Genomic DNA, 17,485 nt, shown 5'->3' on the forward strand with positions numbered 1-17,485 from the left:
GACCCTATGAAAGGCGCACTGACATCAGCATGTGTACGGAGCAGGGTACAAAGCTGTACGGATCTGTACGGGCTGCTGCAGGGCAGTGTACAGAAGAGGTACGGCCAGGACAAGGCGCCGGCAAAGGGCTGCAGCAAGGCGCAGTATAGTGGAGGTCTATGGGCAGGTCTATGGCTTGCAAGCAGGGCTGGCAGGTGGCAGGACAGCAGCAAAGGAGCTGGACCCTGCATGGAACAAAGGGCCAGCAAAGGGCCCTTATATAGGGCTGGTTGGGCTGAGCCAACCAGGTCGGTTGGGCCAGCCAACCTGGTCTGTCCAGTCGGCCCAGTCAGGGCAGACTGGTCGGTATTTTTGCCAGGCCTTAGGGCCTATAAAAGGAGAGGCTTGTGGCCTCATTTCATATCCAGCAGCCAGCAATCCAGGAGGCAGATAGGAGCAGCAGGAATCCACTCTCTGGACCTATATCCAGGAGGTGAGAGGGTGCTTGAAGGGCTGCAGACTTGGAAGGGCTGGACCTTAGGGCTGGACCTTGGCTGTCTTCTAGGGCAGCAAGATGCTGAGATCATCATCACTTGGAGCAGCAGTTCAGGGAGCAGAGGGAGCAGCAGATCAGCCACTTGTGGGTCTCTATCCAGAAGGAGACAAGAGAGCTGTAGAGCTGCAGACCTAGCTCAGAGTGCTGCCCACCTAGGCTGGTGCAAAGACAGCAAGGTGGAAGGGATCTGGACGGAAAGTCTACAGAAGCTCGAGGTGGAGCACGCGGGCTCAAGTCTAGAGATAGCTAGCAGATAGGAGAAGGACCTTGTGGTAAGATGAGAGGACCACATCATTGGTGGGACTCTGGATCTGTCTCTTTTGTATTGTGTCCATAGTTGTGGACGGAAATATATATTTTGGTGGTTTCTCTATCTGGTTGGTTCATTGTCTATTGATGAGTCTGCACACCTATTGTATGCACATAAGTAAAGAAGTTTGTGATTCCACACCCACACCACACTGTGTGAGCTCCTGGGCATTACTATAAGTCTTCCGCTGCGTGTACCCTCTGTTGGGTATTTTCTAACATATTCATCCCTATGCTGTCTTGTGAGGAGGGTGTAATCAGAGGTAGAATTTACCATCTCAAAAAATGTTTGTGTTAGGACTGACAACAACTTATCAGTTGGAGGTGCTTTGACATCAAAACAAGTCTCTTGATGTGCAATTTGTGGTTGCATCAAAGGAGAGAGACGAATTTGCCATGCACTTCCAAACAGTAATTACCTCAAAACAAGAAGCAGAATTTTGAGGGACCTGCCAACAATATCTTCCACTCCTGCTATACTCCTCTGCAAAGAAGTGACCTTACGTGGAAGACATGAATAAATTAAAGCAAGAAAAGAGCCTATGCTTCAAGTGCATGCAGCCTGAGTGCATATAATGTGATTGCGCGAAAGCAAACGACAATGGAAGTTTCAAGTAAAGAATTTATTTCTTTGGTTGAAATAGATCATTTGAACACTAGCCGTATTTTGGGTATAAATACAATGCATCAGTATTTGGCCCACATGACTTGAACTGGATCAATTAGTGCTGTTTGACTATGGTTCTCCTCATAACTGTATGAACTATCATGTGAAAACTCCGACTTCCAACCACGCCATATGATTATATAAATGTGGCCAATCATATTAAAGGAATCAATTTGGATGTTTGGGTCCATTGAAAGATTATATAAAAGAATTGACTTTCCACCTGATCTTTTTTAAGTCTTTGGATGTGCCCAAAACCAATGGTCACTATGAATTTTCGATTGAGACATTTGGTTTAACCAAGGCACAAGATACTTTCTAGCAGATGATAAATGATCTCAATCGTCCCTATCTGAAAAAATTCATAGTCATGTTCATGAATGGCATACTTGCTAATCGAAACAATGTCTCCAGGATATTCTAAGGCAAAAGAATCTTTTCACTAAGGAATCTAAGTAGAACTCCCTTAGGTGTAAGTTGCTTTACCTTGGACACATCATAAACTGAGCTGTGAGCTGGCTGCAAATTGAGATGGTTCCTGGCTGCAAACAGAGCTGGTTGGCAACAAACTGAGCTGGTAACTGGTTGCAAACTGAGGGCACATGCTTGTCCAAATGAGAGGACGGTCGCTGCTCCAAATGAGAGGACGGTTGCAAACTCCGACTTCCAACCACGCCATATGATTATATAAATGTGGCCAATCATATTAAAGGAATCAATTTGGATGTTTGGGTCCATTGAAAGATTATATAAAAGAATTGACTTTCCACCTGATCTTTTTTAAGTCTTTGGATGTGCCCAAAACCAATGGTCACTATGAATTTTCGATTGAGACATTTGGTTTAACCAAGGCACAAGATACTTTCTAGCAGATGATAAATGATCTCAATCGTCCCTATCTGAAAAAATTCATAGTCATGGTCATGAATGGCATACTTGCTAATCGAAAGTCAATGGAGGTGCATCAATAGTGTCTCCAGGATATTCTAAGGCAAAAGAATCTTTTCACTAAGGAATCTAAGTAGAACTCCCTTAGGTGTAAGTTGCTTTACCTTGGACACATCATAAACTGAGCTGTGAGCTGGCTGCAAATTGAGATGGTTCCTGGCTGCAAACAGAGCTGGTTGGCAACAAACTGAGCTGGTAACTGGTTGCAAACTGAGGGCACATGCTTGTCCAAATGAGAGGACGGTCGCTGCTCCAAGAGGGGGGCATTGGTAGCAGATACCAGGGCAGCAGCAGCTCTGAGGGAGAGGGTAGAAGCAGGCTCAATACAAGGGAGGACTGCATTAAAAAGGGGAGAAGGGTGCAACAAAACGCATAGGGTCCTCCTCCTTATATTGCCCCAAGAAGTGACTCATTTCCCCTCCAAAAGAGGGGGAAGCTTTCCCTAGAAAGAATGTAGGGGCTGGGCTGGCCTCAAAATAGTAAGGTGGACTTTTAGTTTGGTGGGCTATGGCTTAGGAAAAGCTCCCCCTTCCCATTGGAGAGTTGTGGAAGTCTCCCATGGTTTTTGGTGGGCTGAAAAAGGTCTGGTTCTAGCCATGACAAGTGGATGCAATGTGCCCAGGATGGCCCTGCCACTTCTCAATTGGAGAGAGTAGTGCCAATGTCAGATGTTGGAAATGCCATGTGTCAGAATGTTCAGTCCAAGTTCCATATCGCCTCATGGCATGCCATGTGGCTGCCCCATGCCATATACCTATGTCACGTGTCAAACGGCATGTCATTTTCTTATCTTAGTATTTTATGGACTTCTTAAAGTCTTATATCTTTTGAACTACAAGTCCAAATTCATCAGGACCATTGGGGAGACCCAGACACTGTTTGTAGTCGTGAATTAGAAAGCTGGATTCTATACCATGGGCGGGTCTCCACAAGCCAATCCCGCTATATGCAGACAATGTGGACTTGACATTATTCTCCCCTAAGGGTCTACAAGCCCATCAGATGCATCACAATCCCGATTCCCCTTGCGACCACAGTAAGCTGTCACTGAATCTGTCCAGAGTAAAGGTCATCACATTTCCAGCAGCTGTTGGGTACTCATGTTCTCCAAAGTGATCCGTAGAAGACCCTTCAGTTTCTCACCAAATGATTATTGCAGAGTTTGCAGCAGCCACACCTCTGCAGCGAGAAGGGGACCTCCAGACAGTAATTTTCCTTGAAAAATACTTACATTTAGGAAAAGCACCACAGCTGTTCTATTGGCACATGACACATTGAGGCTTGTGAGCAGATGCTTTTCTTGGAGGACACTTATCTCTTTACAAGAGCACTTTTGGCATATGCATGGCACAGTGCACTCTTAAGCAAACGTGGGAAGTGCTGATCATTCATGACCGCATCTTCTAATCTATTTGGGAAAGACCTGTTCCATGTGATCAAATACTCTACACAAACAAAACTTCAAGATTTTAGTAATTATCTGCTGCACAATCTTGTGAACTTGCTTCAAAATGTAAAGGCAACATGAAAAAATGTAGCTTAAGAAGCAGATTCAAGGAACATTGAAAGCCTCAAATAGCAGAGGAAGACAAAGTAATCCCCATAGAAACAGTAGTGATAAGGCTGAAACATATTGCTAGAAAGAATTCAGACAAAAAACCATAATCCACCTTTTCAGCTATAAACAATATCCTACTTACTCTATTTCGTCCTTACAGTAACCCTTGGCATGCAACACAGTACGCAGACACCTTGCCTTCTCCACCCGTTGCTTTTGAACCAATTCATTCTTTACAAACTCCGACAGACTAGCAACACCTGAAGACCCATGACCTATACAGTGCATGCTCTCCGTTGCCTCCTGAAATTCAACCTGCTCAAGCCTGTGGATGAGAATGTAGAACTCAGAATAGAAAAAAGCAAAGAAGTCACAGAAATTGACAATTTCAACAAGCTTCCATGTGGCATGAACAGATCATCAAAGATAATACATGATCACAAAGCTCATCTCCATATACAGACCATATTGTACCAGATACCAAGATCAAGTTTCTGAGCTTGACTAACTCTTTAACACAGTGCATGTACAAACCTTCCCATGATGTATAGCAAATGTCAAAGCTTTGTCAGTCCAAGAGAGGTAGGTGGATCTGAAGGGTTGGGAAACTCAACAAATGGTGAAACCAAAAAAAGCACCACTTCCCTTAAGAAATGAGGCAAAAGCCTTGATGATAAAGCAATGTATTGGGTGTATCATGAGGCATCCAAAGCATCTTAAGTACATGACAATGAAGACACAAAATAGCAGCACACAGCCAAAACAATAGGACAAGGAAAAGAACTTTTCAGGTACAAGACAAGGTATATCAAGATAACACTTTGATAATCAGATCAGCCCATATTTGGTGACAAGCATAGAATCAGGCCATCCAAGAAAATAGTCAAGAGTCTCTTGGACAAAGGGAGCCCCGAATGAGTGATGGAAGAGCAAAAACGAGATGTCGTATAGAAAATGCTACAACTACAAGTGGAGGCTCAAGGGACAGCCAATATGACAAAACCCTAGGGCTAAATGCCCTAACTAGACTAAGTGTCTCCTAGGTGGTACATGTACTAACTATACCAATAGTCCTAACTGACTATAACTAGGCCTCCAAGGCACATACCAAGGAATAAGTGGCACCAATGGATAGCCCATAGAATGGCCTACAAACCCCCCTCCATGGTATGGGCTGAAGTATCCTGAACATGGCTCAGGATACCTAAATATCTAATGTCATGGTTGCACATGTTCATCCTGTAGGAATATAGCAACCTATGACTATACAGAGTACAACAGATCAAGTTACAAAAGGTACTTAGTTTAAAGCTTGCCAAAAAGCCTCAAACTTAAGTCGAGGTAGAGCCTTCGTAAATAGATCTACCAAGTTGTCTTCAGTGGGAACATAAGACAACTGAATATCACCTGCTGATAATCGCTCTCTCACATAGTGATAGTGAACCTCAATATGCTTTGTGCGAGCATAGAAAATGGGATTCCGTGCAACAGCCAAAGCACTCTGAGTATCAGTGAAGATGACAATAGGAGCAGTCTAGCATGCATAAAGATCTTGCAGATAACTTCCGAAGCCAAACACACTCCACTGTAGCTGTAAAGGCTGCTCTGTACTCAGCTTTACAGCTAGAAGTAGCAACTGTACTCTGCTTCTTGCTAAACCAAGAAACACATGAAGTACCAAGCATAAAACAATTACCACTATGTGACACACGAGTGTCCGTACAACCAGCCCAATCACTATCACTGAATCCATGCTTGACAAGTGAAGTATTAGCCCAATAAAGAAGGCCTAAATGCTGAGTGTCTTTGAGATGTATGAACACACACTTCACGGCATGCCAATGGCGCATACATGGGATGTGCATATATCTGCTTAACTATGAGACAGCATACTCGAGAGGTCTCGTATGGCATAGGTAAATCAAACAACCAGCTGCCTGCTGATAGAGAGTGACATCACATGTACCGCTGCCATCTTCAGAAGAGAAGTGAAAACTAGGCTCTAATGATGTGGATACTGGCTTGCAATCCTCAAACTGAAAAACACTACAAAAGCCGTCCAATGTACTTGGATTGTGACATCAAAATGCCCCCCACTGCTAGCAAATTGGATGCCCAGATGTGGATACTGGCTTGCAATCCTCAAACTGAAAAATGCTCCAAAAGCTATCCAATGTACTTGGATTGTGACATCAAAATGCCCCCCACTGCTAGCAAATTGGATGCCCAAATAGTAGTGCAAAAGACCACAAGCATGTCATCCACATAAAGGACTAAAATCAACAAATATGTCCCACACTTGCAGATGTAAAGAGTAGCCTCTGTAGGGCTGTTCTGAAAGCCAAGTGTGAGCAAATGGTTATGAATCTTGGATAACCAAGCCCGAGGTGCTTGCTTCAATCCATAAAGGGCTTTCTTCAAATGGCATACCTTGCTTTCAGAAGCTTCAACCTCAAAGCCAGAAAATTGGGAAACATAGACCTCTTCCTGCAAATGCCCATGAACGAAAGCTGTCTTGATATCAACCTGATGTACTTCCCAATGAAAGTGGGCAGCAAAGGCAATAACAATGTGAATAGTAGTGATCCTGGAAGTGGGAGCAAAGGTCTCCTCAAAGTCAATGCCTTGCTGCTGAGCATAGCCCTTAGCAACAAGACGGGCTTTGCAACGGTCCATTGAACCATCAGCTTTCCGTTTAATTTTATAAACCCACTTAGTTCCAATGGCATTCTTGCCAAGAGGCAAATCACACAACTCCCAAGTCTTATTTTGATGGAGAGAATCCAACTCAGCTTGCATAGCCTTCAACCAACAATCATTTTGAAAGGCATCTTGATGACATAATGGCTCTTCATTGCATGCTGTAGCAACCAATGCATAAGCAACAAAACTAGCATGCTCTTTCCGGACAGCTGCTCTAGTACGGGCTGGCAGAGGAGTATCTTGTTTGCTGTCTTTTAAGGTGTCAAGAAGCCAACGGGATACCTTTTTGGGCTCCTGAATTTCAGCTCTTTCCTTGTCAAGAGCCCTGTGCAAATGGTCCTGATCAATGAGAGGCATATCAAGCTGAATATCAGGCTGCACATGTGGCTGCAAATGACCAACAGATGGAGGAGGTACAACCTCAAATGGAACATATCCTAAGCATCGGATGGAAACAAAGGCATCAAGCTGTCAAAAATATATGAGGCATCAACAACGGCTGTTTTTGACAGTCCAGCTCAGAGTTCTGATCTACTAAAGATTGAGTTTGGTTCACTTTGCTGTGTGGATAAGCAGCAGAGATGTCAACCGCTACAGCCTCTTCAGCCCCTGCTCTCCCTTCCTCCTCCCCTAGTTTTCTCTCATTCACTATCCCTAACTTCGGAGAGTTTGAGAAACTGGACAGGATACCCAATCTAGAAGGTGAAGATCCGGAGTCATTTAGTGGCTCGAAAGCTATGGAAACTGACAACGGGAGTGGAGGCGAAGCCAGAGGACATGGTGGACATGCAAAGGAAGATACTCATGGCAGTAGACAGAGAAGAGCTCGAAGCTTGGGAAGACAGAGATGCCCATGCCCTGGCACTGATCATAGGGACTCGGCAGAGTCCATTCTTCCTCATATCCAGATGGCCGAGACGTCAGTAGAGGCGTGGGTTACTCTGAAGGATCTGTACAAGACAGACAACACCTCCCGGATTTTGCTTCTTCAGCATCAACTCTACAATCTTGATATGGAAGAGGGAGATTTGGTACATAGCCACTTGACAAAGGTCAAGGTGGTGAGGGATCAATTGGCATCAGTTGGTCAGAAGGTGGACTCATGCCATTTGGCCTTGATGGTACTAAGGAGGATACCTCGGAGTTTCAAGAGCTTTGTTACGACCATGACAACAGGACAGAGGACCAAACCTCTGACATTTGAGGAGTTGGGTCCATTACTGCTACAGGAGGAAGCTAGGGAGAAGCTCTACAACAACGACAAAGACGACAAGGCGTTGCTGACAAAGCACTACATTGGCAAAGATAAGGGCAAGTCTAACGGTGGCAAGTCCAAGAAAGACGACTCTAATGACAAGGATACTTCCAAGAGGAAGCAGAAGAAGAAGTGCTTCTACTGTGATACGCTAGGACATTTTGCAAAGGACTGCAGAAAGAAGAAGATGGATCAGAAAAACAAAAGGAAGGAGTCCGACTCAGATTCACAGGGGAATACAAAGGCCAAAGCAAATATGGTAATCGAAGAGTTGTTCTCGGTGACATCACCGTGTGTTACCCAAGTCAGATATGTTGACCTAGAAACCACAGTGAGGATATCTAACATAGAGATGTGGTGGAGCGCTTGGTATCTTCCAAGTGTGTGGCTCTTGACACTAACACGAGGGTGGATTCCATGGAGGACCCTGGGATCTCATGGTCAGATGGATGCTGTACTTCAGAGGGGGACAGTACAAGATTACACAAGCTTTTGATAGGTGCCTCGATGAGGTGCATGGTTTGCTTTCGGAGCAAGCACACAGGCAGTACGATGGTCTGGTATGTACCTGATGTTCTGCATTAGAGCCATTATAGCATGCTATGGAGAGACTCTGCTCTTCATTTGTCTCAAGTGATGCGAGATTGGAAGGAATTGGCCTTCTTCGAAGGCAAAAGGGGAAGTATTGGTGCTTCCTCAAATCTCGGACGCAGATTGCTGGAAGGTGATGGACAAAGTGTATTCTAGAAGAGTACATGCTTGAGAACTCGGCGAGAGTTCATGGTCCAGGTTAATTGGAAGTCCAGGTTATCTGGAAATATTCATTGGTTGCAGACCTTGCAAAAGGAAGGACGGGTTGAAACAGACCCTCAGAGCATGGTGCCAGGAAGACTCCAGGTTGAGTGATAGGGACAGCTAGATGATCATGACGGCTAGATTGCTCGAGTTTGAAGGCAGGAACGTGACTCAAGATGGTGGTGCCAAGGGGGGTGCTACCAAAGATGGACCTGTGTACCAGGATGGTATGCGGAAGCGGAACCAGACCTGGTGGAGCAAGAGCCATTGGATGAGAAGCCAGGAAAAGAATTCGACATCACAATAATCCAAAGGACTACGACCAAGGAGTTACTGGAGCATCATCATCGTCATCGATGTGTTGGCATTGGGTCTGGATGTGTCGGTGAGAAGGGGGGTTGGAATGGTCACCTCCCCATCTGAGAGCCCCCATATAAGGAGAGCCTGGGGGAGGAAGACCTAGGGCAGAAGATGCCCAGAGAAGAGAGAGGGACGGGCTGCCACATAGGCAACACCTCACAATCGAGAGAAGGAACAGTACGGAACAGCAGCGTCTCTAAGCAGGTGATGACGCGTGGCACGATGGTTGTATAGGACTGTGCAGATCCTTGGAGGCAATGACATGGCACTGACATCTGCAGGGTGTACAGATCTATACGGCGCTGGAGAAGGGCCAGGCAGAGGCGCAACATGGCGGGGGTTACCAGCATATACCTAGATGAATCCAAGAATATTCCCAAACTCATCCTCTAAAAACACAACATAGTGTAGTTTCAATCTCACAATAGTCACTCATAAGATTGAAAACCATAAACTCCATCACGCATAGCAGGGACTAGCTACTATGACATCCCCACTAACGTCATCAATGCCCAACAGTGGATGTAGACCATAGTATAAAAATATGCTCTCACACATACAAATCCACACACCCACACATACTTAAGCATCCATTTATACAAAGTCTTCATACTGAGTTTCTGTCGGCACTCCGGAGGTGAATGGCAAACTCAGCCATGATGAAGGCTAGCACTAAAGGAGAAGGCTAATCAAAAAGTAGTCCAAATCTCTTCATTCAAGCTACAACTGCTTGTGAAGTCTAAACGATTTCATTTTAGTCTCTCCCGAACGAGCATCTAAATCTAGCTGATAGGGCAACGCACCATTTAAGATAGAAAGAACTATCAGGCCACAACTTGGACGAAAACTTCACAAGGTGAAATTTGCATGTCCGCTAATACGGCAAAAGCATATACCTAGATGAATCTAGAAACATTCCCAAACTCATCCTCTAAAAACACAACATAGTGCAGTTTCAATCTCACGATAGTCACTCATAAGATTGAAAACCATAAACTCCTTCACGCGAAAGAATTATCGCAATACCAATAGACCGCAACTTGGACAAAAACTTCACAAGGTGAAATTTGCATGTCCGCTAATACGGCAAAAGCATATACCTAGATGAATCCAGGAACATTCCCAAACTCATCCCTAAAAACACAACATAGTGCAGTTTCAATCTCACGATAGTCACTCATAAGATTGAAAACCATAAACTCCATCACGCATAGCAGGGACTAGCTACTATGACATCCCCACTGACGTCATCAACGCCTAACAATGGGTGTAGACCATAGTATAAAAATATGCTCTCACACATACAAATCCACACACCCACACATACTTGAGCATCCATTTATACAAAGTCTTCGTACTGAGTTTCTGTCGGCACTCCGGAGGTGAAGGGCAAACTCAGCCATGACGAAGGCTAGCACTAAAAAAGAAGGCTAATCAAAAAGTAAGTCCAAATCTCTTCATTCAAGCTACAACTACTTGTGAAGTCTAAACGATTTCATTTTAGTCTCTCCCAAACAAGCATCTAAATCTAGCTGATAGGGCAACGCACTATTTAAGATAGAAAGAATTATTGCAATACCAGTAGGCCGCAACTTGGACGAAAACTTCACAAGGTGAAATTTGCATGTCCACTAATACGACAGAATCATATACCTAGATGAATCCAGGAACATTCCCAAACTCATCGTCTAAAAACACAACATAGTGCAGTTTCAATCTCATGATAGTCACTCATAAGATTGAAAACCATAGACTCCATCACGCATAGCAGGGACTAGCTACTATGACATCCCCACTGACATCATGAGCGCCCAACAGTGGGGTTACCAGCAGCCTGGTCGGCTAGGTATAGGGCTGTTAGGGCTGGTTCCAGCCAGCCTACCATGCCTAGAAAATGGCAGGGCAGAAGGGGGCTGGACCCTGTCTATATAAGGGGGCATCAGCCCTTGAAGTGAGGGCCAAAAGCCCTAGTTGTGTGGGCCAGGAGCCCTGGATATGAGAGTCCTTTTAGGGCGGTTTTGCAGCAGCCTGGTCGGCCTGTTTGGGTCGGCCAGGTTGAGGCTGCTGGTCAGTTTTTGCAAGCAGGCCCTGGGCCTATAAAAGAGGGCCATTCAGTCCTCATTCCACATCATCTGGAGCAGCCAATCCACTAGCAGGAGGAGCAGCAGCAGGGCTACCTTTGGGCCTACATTCAAGAGGAGAAAGAAGTACCTTGTGCTGCAGACCTAGCTCACAGGAGGCTGCCCACCTAGGTTGGTTTCTAGACAGCAAGGTGGAGAGGAATACTCTAGACAGAGAGTCTACATTTGCTCGAGGTGGAGCACGCGGGCTCAGAGATCTAGAAGTGCTTGACATCTAGTAGGAGAACCTTTTGGTATTGTATCCTGTCCTACTTTGTGGATGGATGTAAATATAAAGAGTTGCTTCTATATTTGTCTCTGAGCATTGTCTATTTACTGGCTTGCACATCTATGCACATAAGTTTAAGAAGTTTGTGATTCCACACCACATAGTGTGAGCTCCTGGGCAATACTATCAGTCTTCCGCTGTGCGTACCCTCTGTTGGGTAATTTCTAACATTGAGTTTATGCCAAGACCTTCAGTTCAATGGTAACACATGCACCGATCCCAAATTTTGGAGAAGTGGGCAAGATGGATAGAGATAAGTACTCTATCTAGAATGTGAACCACAGAGCTAACTAGTGGCAAGGAAGTTGTGAAACATAACAATGGGAGAGGAACTAAAGCCCAAAGACGTAAAGGATCCAATAGGAAAAGTAAAACAAAAAGCAAATCCGGACAAAGTAGAAGAATAGGAAGAGAAGGATGTCAGAGCTATCAATGGTCGTTGGATGACAATACACGGAGTAATTTCACACATTCAATTGGCAGATACTTCAAAGGAATAATGGGACATCCTCAGGGACTTGTATTAAATGAAAAATGTGTCGGCCACCTTGGTAGCCATCTGGTAGGACATCATCTTCACACTTCGCACCGTTTGGGAGCGAGGCTCTCCAGGTTCTCGAGCTACCGTCGCACGGCCGGAACGTTTCTGCAACGCTTGGCCTGCAGGTGTTTTCTACGACATCACCCCAAGAGGGATCAGATGGTTGTATAGTCTGCCACCCTGGTTGTTAGCCCCTATTACAGAGGATCCCTAGGCAGTGAGCTGGGATCTTTGGCAACAAGAGTGTCTTTCTAACAGCCAGCATTTATTTTTTGTTGATTTTCATGGTTGGCACCTTTATGGTTTTGCCAACTTGTATGATTGTTTTTTTTTAACAAGCATAAATAGAAGTTCTTTTCTCTGGGTAAAAAAAATGAAAAATGTGTCAATCCTCAACCTCCAAAACTAAGTGTTCAAGGATGGAGGAGTGCGACACCATGCAGGACTACCTCACAAAAGTGAAGATAGAGATAAACTAAGAGCGGTTAAGTCATAAGGCAGATCCCAATTCAATTGCCGATGCTCATGCTCAACATGTTGCCATATACAACCTTGGAGAGGTCAAGGCTGCTCAACTTTGAGGAGCTAGGAGCTATGTTAGCACACAAGGAGGCTAGGGCAAAAAAATGGCAAATCTTAGGATTCCTCTACTTGGAAAAATAAGAAATGCTTCTACTGCAATCACCCACCATATTTTGCGAGGAACTGCACAAAGAAGAAGGCTGATCAAAAGAAGAAGAACAAGTCCAAGCAAGAGTCACAAGAGTCAAAACGAGTGGCAAATAGCAAAAACAAGAGAACTTTTCTTGGTGACAACTCTAGGCATTGCCAAGATCAAGTAAGCAGATTTAGGTGAACTGTCCTTATGCCTAATTTGAGAGATGTTCTGATAAGCTAGAGGGACAAGAGGCCTTTATAAAAGAGGAGGACAAATGGTTGCTCAGATTGTCGTTCTGAGAACAAGACTGACACCACTTGCATAAGGCAGCAAATAACAATGACACAGAGGTGGGAGTGGTTCCTTGACAGGTTTCAAAAAAAGTTAAATGAGTGGAGGAGCTTTCAGGCAAATCTAGCAGGGAGGAGATTATTGCTAAACCACTGTCTTTATCCTATCTCTATTTTTTATCTGTCTTGCTGGTCTCCCTCTAAAACTGGTTCAGACAAATTTATCAGGATGTGTAGATCCTTTTTGTGAGGTGGTAGCAACAAAATCTTCAAGGTAAGATGGAGCTACTGCATTAAACCCAAGGAAGAAGGGGGGTTAGGTGAAATAGATATCTCAGCTGCTGCTAAAAACCTCTTTGCCACATGGGTAATTAAAGCTCTTTTAAACCCCAGATTGCGACTGGGCTCAGCTATTGCTGAGAAACATGAAACATGTCAGACCCTGCAGGGCTCCAAAAATGGAGGAACTACCCTCTGACTTCAATCTTGAACCTTGCAAAACAAAAGGAAGCTCACTGTGGAAATCCACTTGAGGTGCTTTTGAGGAGATAAAAGCCTTTCTCCAGTTCTCTGGCAAAGGTGCTTTCATGGCCATTGATTCAGTTTGGACTTCAACAATTTTCAGAAACTTTATGCTGACTGATGAGCAATTTAGCATGGCATCTTCTTTGTTTAAGAAGGGACTTCAATCTTGGGGTCAGCTTTGGAACAAAGACCTTTTCAGATGGAAGTCATGGCATGAAATCAGAAGGGAATTTCTCTCACAAATCAAAACCAGGGACTTATCATGAGTAGATTGGAATTATGGCAGGGAGATATCAGCTGGAAGGGTGGCTCTGTCTTAATTATACATAAAGATTTCAGTTGGTTAGGGTGCTCTTCTATCCTTCCTATACCAACTCCAACTTCTGACATGGATGACCTTTTCAAAACTCTTAATGTTAGATGGAAGCTGAAGGATGGTAGAGATGCATGTAGAGATGCATAGTATGCCAGGTTTGACAAATTAAACAAGTTCCAGAGAAGATGTCTTGTCTTGCATGGCTTATACTTCACAAAGCAGTTTGGACTAATGCTAGAGGACTCAGGATAGGGAAGGGAGATGGAAAGTGTAACAGATGCTTTGACACTATGGAGAATATTTTTCATCTTTTTGTTGCTTCTCCTCATGCCACAAGAGTTTGGAAATTCGTGCAAATAGAGTGTGGAGAACCCATTAATTGGAAAGCTATTTTGCTAGGAAATGCTTGCAAAATAAGGCATGAGCCTTGGTTCCAAATAAGGGCACATGCTCTATGGTTCATATGGATCTCTAGAAATAATTTTCAGTTCAACCATAAAGATATATGTACTGATACCTTGTTTGCTTCAGGGTGGGACAAGAAAAAAGGAGACTTGATTTTCAGACAAGTGCTTACAACTTGGAACACTCAAAATTGAATGCTGACATTGCAAAGCACAAGCGTTCCTGCTTCATTTATGATGAACACACTAAGCTTCCTCACTTGCCGCAGAGAAGAACTACTTCAGCTGATACCTACCCTGCTGCTACTGCTGCTGGCCCCTCCACCCGTTTCCCATCTGCCCAAAGACTTGATGGTGCTACCCTCTCCTCTCAGATACATGCTACTCAAGAGATGTCTTTAGATCCTGCCCACAGTGTTCCTGATGCTGTTCCTGTTGTTCCTGCTCCTACTGCTGACCCTGCTGATCTCAGAGCAGGCCTCAATGAAGAGTCTTCCAGCTTCTCCTTCCATGTTCCTGATGCATCTCTCAACAACTACTGAGGACTGTACTGTTTTATGCTGTGCTTCTCTTTTTGTGAGAGGTTAATTCTATCTTAGGACAGCTCTCTGCTTTTGGATAAACTCTGATGATGTACAAAAGTTACTCATGCTAATATAATATATCTTTTTTCTGTCCAAAAAACACAAGAAAGAGCAAGATTTGAATCTAGCACTATTTGCTTCTTGAGCTACATTTCTTCCACTGCGGGATTGTTGGCTAAAGCAAGCACTCCGTATTTGTTTTCTAAGAGGATATTTTCCCAACGAGGGTCTACATACAAGCCAAAGCAAAATGGGACGGCCCTACAACTCTTGATTGGCTCCATGTGCCCACCAAAAACTATATCAAATTAGGGGATCTAACCAACCTCCCTACAAACTACAAACTGAAGAGCAAGGTGTCCTCTCCACTCTCCCACAAGAGACCTATGATTTGAAAAGGGACACTGTGACTGAAGAAGCACCCATCCATCTAATACATCTATGTTGTCCCCTATCTGTAGAGGCCCACTCTAGAAGAATAGCTGCATCCATCTGAGCAATCCCCCCCCCCCCATTCCCTCTGAGGTGACTAGTCAACTAAGTCTATGCTCTTCATGAAAATTCGTGAAAACATTCCAACAGCCAGAAGCAGCAGCAAGACCTCTCTCCCATTTGGACGACTGCATATATACTAAGGCACCAAGAGGTTTATCACTCTCATCCGAAATAGTATCATTCCACATAACTGGCTGCCTCTCAATCTCATCCAGCAAAATAGGAAAAGCCTTCGTAATGAGTTCCTAAGGCTCTACTAACAAGCTCTAACAATAGCAGCCATAAGAGGGGAAGGAGCCATCCTAATGTCTGCACAAGGAAAAATCCAGCAAGCACTGTCCTTGCTAGACCCAATTTATCAAGAAAATAAATCTTTCCAAGGCTCCTAACCCGGCATAAGTCCAATGACCATAAATTTTGCAAAGCAAAACTTTGCACTGAAAACCATTGACAATAATCTTTAGCCCTTCCTCTTGGTTTAGAAGAATCAAGGTCTCCCAAGCCACTCTGACTCTCGTGTATGGACCCATCAATATTCCACTCCAAAGAAAGTTCTTGATAGGCCTCTTAAGTTGAGAGTAGCATCAATGTTGACCCTCCCAAATCAAACCTATGGGTCTGTTTGATTTGCCATTGTATGCATTCCCAATTCTTGTTCAAATTAGGCAAATTGTATGCATTCCCAATTCTTGTTCAAATTATCCTTGCAGTTCTGCATCTCCATGATAATATTTTAGGGAAAGCATATATCTTAGACAATTGGTTAGTTTGTGGGGAACTTTGAGAGATGGGTGAAGACAGCAGTAGACTACATCCTTGACTTTTCTTTTTTTCGTTGGCTTTGTCTTCAAAACCATACGATTTTTCTTTTTATGCTTTTTCACAGCATAGACCTTCATTCAAGTCGCATAAAATTGAAATTGCTCTTGCTTTACACATGTACAAGGTCTCTCTCTCTCTCTCTCTCTCTCTCTCTCTCTCTCCAAATTTGAATCTTCAAATAGATCAAGAATGGTCTCCCGTCCACGTTTAAAAGTCTCATGTCTCTCATCCTCTTTCTCAAATTCGGTAGGCATAGATACCTTTTCTTGCTTTAAGCTCTCTTTATCTTTCAGACGATAAAAATTTCAGCTTTGCAAAATATGTCATCTTTGATTGCGTCGAATCTACCAAGGCTATCTTACAGTAGGAAAAAAGATGGCATGACAGGCAAGCTACAGCAAGCTTTCACAAATGTCAAGTTCCTTTTTCAATGAGCTGCGACTTAATCCCACAAGGATGTTTGGGACGGCCCGTATCTTTCTCGAGGTCGCAAAGATATTGCATTGAAGTCCCAACAACGTACTAACCAAGCAAACCCTGAAGGACTTACTTTCATTAAATGGACGGTGCAGTTAAAAATCACCAATACCTGCATGAATGAGAATTAAACGCATCTCTGGCACTAGAACAGGCAAGTGCGATGGGACACCCATCCGTTTTGTTTTTACCCTTGTTTCGATGGTCCATCCTAACGCCAGACCAGCCCTTCCTGTTCTATGGCTGGCCAGATCAAGCGAAACAGATACACAAAAGATAACATAAGTTACCTTCCAGAGGTACAAAGCTGCTTGTCTAGAAGCCTCTTCAGAGTGATCTCGGCCTCGGTTGGGATGACGGGGACCTCGCCTTCGTGATCCGAGGAGAATTTGGCCATCTGACCCGAATTTTTTCTTAAGTCCAACGAGCAGTCACGCATCCTCGAGTTTCGGCCTTTGAGTAGCATGGGAAATAGAGGGGAACTGGGTGGGAACTAACGGGTGCTTATATATATTGCACCATGAGGATCATGGACCGTCAAGATTGCTTGCTCAAAGTCCAGCCCGCAGCCCAGATGCATATGCACCGTGGGGAGCTCCAATCTCTAAGGGTGGGTTCACATCATGCGCCCAAACATGAGGATGGCTGCCGGCAAATGTGGTTCTCACCACCCATGGTCATCATATAATTAAAGGCGGCCACATTATTACACTAAAGATGATTGGTCTAATGGTTGAAGGAATCTTGTAGGTCCAAAGGCAGACCAACCAATGCATTTTCCGCCCTTTTGTTTTCTTTGGCCAAGGAGTTGGGCGGCCTACTACAGTCGAACAC

At 44.2% G+C, this 17,485-nt stretch overlaps 1 protein-coding gene across 2 annotated transcripts in view; it reads right to left on the reverse strand.

Moving 5' to 3' along the window:
• LOC147879931 (uncharacterized) overlaps nt 1-17,283 on the reverse strand; it is a 65,605-nt gene extending 48,322 nt beyond the window's left edge. The window contains exons 1-2 of one of the 2 annotated variants that reach the window (XM_087371859.1): nt 16,764-16,931; nt 4,160-4,342 (exon numbers count right to left, since the gene is read on the reverse strand). In XM_087371859.1, coding sequence (XP_087227985.1) covers nt 4,160-4,342; nt 16,764-16,861 — 281 coding nt within the window. In that variant the 5' untranslated portion in view covers nt 16,862-16,931. The other variant, XM_087371858.1, reaches the window with a different exon arrangement.
• Nucleotides 17,284-17,485: the final 202 nt, after the last annotated feature.

Source organism: Dipteris shenzhenensis, chromosome 33 (genome assembly GCF_047967505.1).
Source record: "Dipteris shenzhenensis isolate YYH24624 ecotype China chromosome 33, Dip_SZ_1.0, whole genome shotgun sequence".
Taxonomy (NCBI): domain Eukaryota; kingdom Viridiplantae; phylum Streptophyta; class Polypodiopsida; order Gleicheniales; family Dipteridaceae; genus Dipteris; species Dipteris shenzhenensis.